The sequence below is a fragment of the Nicotiana attenuata genome, unplaced genomic scaffold (assembly GCF_001879085.1).
Source record: "Nicotiana attenuata strain UT unplaced genomic scaffold, NIATTr2, whole genome shotgun sequence".
NCBI lineage: Eukaryota > Viridiplantae > Streptophyta > Magnoliopsida > Solanales > Solanaceae > Nicotiana > Nicotiana attenuata.
The window spans coordinates 4,013-11,126 of record NW_017671011.1 but is presented as its reverse complement, the minus strand read 5'-3'; the positions used below and the strand labels follow the sequence as shown (position 1 = coordinate 11,126).

General features: G+C 32.2%; 1 protein-coding gene across 1 annotated transcript; it reads left to right on the top strand.

Moving 5' to 3' along the window:
* The first annotated feature begins 976 nt into the window (after positions 1–976).
* LOC109205203 (WRKY transcription factor 22-like) lies at positions 977–3,527 on the top strand. The gene is made up of 3 exons (XM_019367888.1): positions 977–1,461; positions 2,193–2,303; positions 2,961–3,527. Exons 1-3 carry the CDS (start codon positions 1,061–1,063, stop codon positions 3,292–3,294), a joined length of 846 nt encoding a protein of 281 aa, XP_019223433.1. The 5' UTR covers positions 977–1,060; the 3' UTR covers positions 3,295–3,527.
* Positions 3,528–7,114: the final 3,587 nt, after the last annotated feature.

Genomic DNA, 7,114 nt, shown 5'->3' with positions numbered 1-7,114 from the left:
GCCCGTATACGGGCCTTTCCTCATTTAGTATCTAATAAAAAAAGAGGAAAAAACTCACTCACGAGTGACGATTAGAGACAGCGTGGGGTGGACCTTTTCGAAGCTGAGCTAATGAATCACGCATCCCCTTTGAGCCGTGGGACCCACCATTTTTGACATTTTCCCAAGTCAACTGCTCAAAACCACTATCAAACAAATGCCTATTGGAGTACTATTTACAACCTCCTAACGACCTACCAAGGATTATGGTAGGATATAGATAAGATTCATCTATTCTTAATTAGAGATCTTGAATAGAGCCTGAAAAATAGACACAAATTTTTTTTTTGTAAAAAGCATTTTTCCTCTTAATTGATTTTACACAGTATAAATTTGAATAAGTCGAAGTTCCAAAAGTAGGTAACGGTCACGAGGGAAAAATAAAAAAAAAACCCTCCTCATTTTTAGTTAATTTTGTATTAATACTATTGACAATAAAAGAATCTTGATGATAAAAATTAAACAAGAGAAATTACTCGGGATTAGCATTTTATAAAGCCAATTAGAACTCAAAATTCTATCTACAAAATTGAAAATAAAAGGGAAATATGGTGTACTTAAACACTCGATGGGACATGCATTCAAAACTATTTAAATCGGAAGTAAAATTTGTAGCAAATTCACGAGATAACTTCTCAATTTATATTATGAATGTATTTAAAATGCCAATATAAAATAACATAGGACACCAAATTACTATATGAAATTTTTTTTAAAACAAATAGTATTTTAGACTAGTAGCGATATGCGATCGATAGTAAATATTTATTTATCCTTAATCAGATATTTTGAATTCGATATGTAATTATAAAATAGTCTTTATTAGGGAACTTTTACCCTCGAAAGTGGACTTTTTAATGCAAAAGGCCAAAACTCACTTTCTCTCTATAAATAGTAGGGAGTAGTAGTATTCCACTTATTTGTCTCTTTTCATATCTCCAAAAGTCAAAAGCTTGTCATTTTCTCTAACGGTCCTCTCTCAAACAAAGTCAAGGCAAAAAAAGGGCAAAGTAAAGACAATATGGAAGCAGATTGGGATCTACACGCGGTGGTCAGAGGCTGCACCGCCACCGCTGCCACCAACACCACCACCTCCTCCTCCTCTAGCAGCAGTAGCACAATTACTACTATTTCTAACTCTACAAATGTTCATCAAGTTGACAACTTTATTTGTTTTCAAGATTCATTTGAGCCAAAATTTGATACCACAAATGCTGTTCAAGAGTTGCATAGTCTTTACAAGCCTTTTGTTAATGGAGGATTGCAAGATCTATCAACCCATCAAACACTAAAACATCAGCAAAATCTACACAATCATCAGCTTATTACAGGACTAATTCAGCCCAAGCATTTCACAACTAGTAAAACTAGTACGTCCCGTCGTACTTCATATCCTCAGATGAGTCCAAGAATCCAAAAAAGGTAAATTCAAATTTTCTATTTATAGTTTTTCGTAGAAGGGAAGCCTTGTAGCGACAGTAAATTTGTTTTCGTGTGACGTATAAGTAGGGGCGTACATCGAAATTTTGTAAGCGGTGTTGAAATTTATAGAAGAACGGGAATAATATCTTTAATTATCATACTTCTAGACAAGAAATAGTCTTAGTCTACTGGTTTTGTTGAGTTTCAAGTTAGAAAAGGTCCAAAAAAATGTGTTCGTTGAGGTTTGAACCTCTAACCTCTTAAAGCAAAATACAACATATAATCAACACACCAAGAGACAATTTATGTCAAGTGGTATCATTTTTTCCTATTTATCTGTTTCCTCACAGTAGTAAATAATACTTATATAAAGTAAAAAAATTGACAAAGTGGTGTCGCGTGACACCACTTCGTTAAGCGTGAATCTGCCCCTACTTATAAGTCATGGGTTAGAGTCGTGAAAGCAGCTATTAATGCTTGCATTAGGGTAAGTTGCCGACATTACACCCCTTAGGGTACGACTCTTCCCCGGATCCTGCATGAATACAAAATGCTTTATGCATCGGGCTTCCTTTAATTTTTCATATGTAAAGTATTAAATTTCTTTTATGGAAAAAGTAGACTTTTATCAGTTGACATATACCCCTATCACAAAGTCAATCTGCTTATTTATTAATTAATTTATTTATTTAAATTCTGATTCTCACAAATTTATTTGGATTTTTTTTCAGGAAGAACAAGCTGAAGAAGGTATGCCAACTGCCTGCTGAGGCTTTGTCTTTAGACAAGTGGGCTTGGAGAAAATATGGGCAAAAACCCATCAAAGGTTCCCCATACCCTAGGTTGGTTCTTTTTAATCTTTCTTTTTGTACAGTACATTCTTAGGTTCCTTGCATGAATTAGCTAACATCACTATTTGGTTCACATGTTAGTTAGTGGCGGAATTGACATTATTTATGCAACAATTAATAATAAAAAGAATATTATATATGAATTACTTACTCTAAAATAGTTTAATTTCTGTCTTACTAGTACAGATTTTTATTCCACATTCTATCATGCATAAATGTTTGCATAACCTAATGTTGTTAGCAGTAGCGAAGCTAGAATTTTCATAAAGAGACGTCAAAATTTTAAAAAGAAAATGCACGATAAGTCAAGGGAATTTAATACCTAGTACTATATAATATTAAAAAATATATTTATTACCTATCTAAATCGTGTAATTTTCCTGCTGCGAAGGAGTGTCAATCGAAATCTCTTATAACTATGTGGCTGCGCCACTGATTGTTAGTATTAATTAATATTGTTAACCAAACGTTATATTGTTTATGTATGTGATTATTTTCTTATGCGACCAAGCAAACACTATAATATCTTATGCTACAATTAATTATTCTTGTATTATCAACCAAACAACCTTAAAGTTTTTATAAATTATAAAGAAAAAGAGAGCTCGTTTTCTGAAGTGTGGTATTATTTCTTTCGTGGATTAACAGGGGATATTACAAATGTAGCAGCTCAAAGGGCTGTTTGGCCCGAAAACAAGTGGATCGAAATAGATCCGACCCTAACATGTTCAATATCACCTACACTTCAGAACACGACCATCCTATGCCTACTCATCGGAGTTCCCTCGCCGGAATTGCCCGCCAGAAGCCGGTGAACTCAAAAGCCAGTTCTACAGGTGAAACTAACAAACCCTCCACCTCATCACCGGCGTGCCTCTCTCCGGTACCGGAAAATCAAGAATGCAGTAAGGAAGACAAAGAAGATAGTTTTGATGCAGTTTCAGATGGTGGCAACTGGCAAATAAGACCCAAACCACCGTAGACGGCAGTGGTTGACTCTGCTGAAAATTCAATGTTATATCATACTCTCTTTCAGCAAATTACTGAGTATATAAGATATTCCACCACCACAGTGAAGCAAAGGTTGCGTAGTGCTGCCAAACATTCTCTAGGAAAATATATTTTCCATAGAAAACATTTTCTCTCCTACCAAACACACCCTATATGAAGTGAATTTTGGTGAAATTAAAGAAGGCATTGTGGCAGTTTAGGCAAGTTTTTGGACTACTTAAATTAGTGATGAGTGCACTCTTACATCAAATTAAAAAGATGGTTAGTTCTTAAGAAAACTAAGGTGCATGGGAATCAGTAAACAACTTTTCTTACAGACACAATACGGTCTTTTCTCTACTGCAATCAATCAGGGCGGAGCTAGCACGTAGGATACAGGTTTGATTGAATGTACTAACTTTGGTCCAATTCCGTATTTATCTTAATAAATCTATTGAATATGTGTAAATTATTAATTTAGAATTGAGTAACATAAACAGACTAAAATCTTGAACCTATAAACTTCAATTTCTGGCTCCGTCGGGGGCAGAGCTACAATTGAGGGTGCAGGTTCGGACGAACCCAGTGACTTTTTCCCGAACCTTGTTTTTGTATTGAAAAATTTACCTGTTAAATATAAATATGTCACGCCAAACCCAGTAGCAAAAGTCGTCTGGGTTCAGTGGTAACGGCTTTAAGTTTTCTGAAGACATGCATGTTCGATCCCCCTTGGAAGCGACGCATCAAAACGTGATTTCACCATGTCTTCTTCTTCTTTTTGTTTTTTTAAAAAAAAACACAAACTAATCTATATCTATCTATATCTCTATCTATCTATCTATCTATCTATATCTATAACTATATCGTGATTTTACCATGTCTTCTTCTTCTTTTTGTTTTTTTTAAAAAAAACACAAACTAATCTATATCTATCTATATCTATATTTATCTATCTATCTATCTATATCTATAACTATATTCTATCTATCTATCTATCTATCTATCTATATATATATATATATATATATATATATATTATAAAAGCACGAATAATTTATGTTAAATGTTGAACGACTAAAATATCCCTGAAATATTGATCGACTTTTATGCCCTTAAATATTTGTATAATTTAAGAATTTAATTGTAATTAAATTAATTAATGATGGAATTCTCTTTCGACTTAAACTACACATCTACCCTACAAAATTGATCTCCTACTTGAATTAGATAAACACATCCATAATTTTGTTTTAAAAAATAAAGGTCTCTAACGTATTTTACTACAACATACATTGTAGATTGATGTGTGACTTATGAGCAAATTTTAAATAATTTATCGGTTCATGAAGTTTGAAAGAAAAATTATAAGACTTATACATAGTACTAATTTTTCCCTTTATCTTCCTCAATTGAGAATGCATATATTATATATATAACTATCTATCTATATTTATTATAAAAGCCCGAATGTTGAAACAATAAATGTTGAACGACGAAAATATTCCTGAAATATTAATTTATTTTTATACCCTTTGAAAGCTAAATAAATTTAAAAAAATATTATCCTAAAGGATGAAATTGTAAAAGCAGGAAGCACGAATATTAAACGACAAAAATATTGCTGAAACATTAACCGAATTTTATAGCCATTGAAAGCCAAATAAATTTAAAAAGAAATTATTACTAAAGAATGAAATGGTAAAAGCACGAATATAAAGTCAGTTGACCAAAGAAAATAACCAATCAAAGAAAAAATTTGGTAAACTTCGATATATAGGAGCCTGACGAACTTGTTTTAGGAAACCTATCTAGACTAACATCAATCGATTGTCTTTGAAAAATTTGTAAAAAGAATTAATAACTCATACTGAAGTAAAAATAAATAAATTAAAGAGTACAATCTCACCATTTATTATCATGTAAAATAAAAATAATTCATCTAAACTCTACCCTATTATTTTAACACTTTAAAATTAAGATTTTATATTTTAAAAAATTATCAATTAATATTTTCTTATTATTTAATATTTTAAAAATTACTCAATTTATTTAAATATGCAGTAACTCCTAATACTTTGGGAAAAGACTAACTTAATTTAGTTGTAGCTTTATATGTATACTAAATATAAATTGAGGCTTTAAAGAATAGTAAGAATTCAACTTTGTTTAAAAAATATTATAGACGTTTTTCATAACGTAGAACTAAAATTCTCTTTTATACGTATCTATTATGTGCATTGTTATAAAGAACTGTAATTAGTAACAAACTTTTCTAATTCAAGTAGGTATCAACGTTGTAGGGTCGGGTATATGTATAGTTTAAATCCAAAAAAGAATTCTAATTCATTAGTAATTTACCATTAGATCATTAAATTATACAAATATTTAAGGGCATAAAAGTCATCAATATTCAGGATATTTTAGTCGTTCAACATTAACATAAATTATTCGTGCTTTTTATAATATATATATATATATATATATATATATATAGATAGATAGATAGATAGAAGATAGAATATAGTTTAGATATAGATAATAGATAGATAAATATAGATATAGATAGATATAGATTAGTTTGTGTTTTTTTTAAAAAAAACAAAAAGAAAGAGAAGACATGTAAAATCACGATATAGTTATAGATATAGATAGATAGATAGATAATAAGATATAGATAGATATAGATTAGTTTGTGTTTTTTTTTAAAAAAACAAAAAGAAGAAGAAGACATGGTAGAAATCACGTTTGATGCGTCGCTTCCAAGGGGGATCGAACATGCATGTCTTCAGAAACTTAAAGCCGTTACCACTGAACCCAGACGACTTTTGCTACTGGTTTGGCGTGACATATTTATATTTAACAGGTAAATTTTTCAATACAAAAACAAGGTTCGGAAAAAGTCACTGGGTTCGTCCGAACCTGCCCCTCAATTGTAGCTCTGCCCCCGACGGAGCCAGAAATTGAAGTTTATAGGTTCAAATTTTAGTCTGTTTATGTTACTCAATTCTAAATTAATAATTTTACACATTATTCAATAGATTTATTAAATAAATACGGAATTGGACCAAAGTTAGTACATCAATCAAACCTGTATCCTACGTGCTAGCTCCGCCCTGATTGATTGCAAGTAGAAGAAAAGACCGTATTGTGTCTGTTAAGAAAAGTTGTTTACTGATTCCCATGCACCTTAGTTTTCTTAAGAACTAACCATCTTTTTAATTTGATGTAAGAGTGCACTCATCACTAATTTAAGTAGTCCAAAAACTTGCCTAAACTGCCACAAATGCCTTCTTTAATTTCACCAAAATTCACTTCATATAGGGGTTTTGTAGGAGAGAAAAATGTTTTCTATGGAAAATATATTTCTAAGAATGTTTGGCAGCACACGCAACCTTTGCTTCACTGTGGTGGTGGAATATCTTATATACTCAGTAATTTGCTGAAAGAGAGTATGATATAACTATGAATTTCAGCAGAGTCAACCACTGCCGTCTACGGTGGTTGCGTCTTATTTGCCAGTTGCCACCATCTGAAAAACTGCATCAAAACTATCTTCTTTGTCTTCCTTACTGCATTCTTGATTTTCCGGTACCGAGAGAGGCACGCCGGTGATGAGGGTGGAGGGTTTGTTAGTTTCACCTGTAGAACTGGCTTTTGAGTTCACCGGCTTCTGGCGGGCAATTCCTGGCGATGGGAAAACTCCGATAGTAGGCATAGATGTCGTGTTCGTAGTTAGGTAATATTGAACATGGTAGGGTCGGATCATATTCACCACTTGTTTTTCGGCCAAACAGCCCTTTGATCTCTCTCTT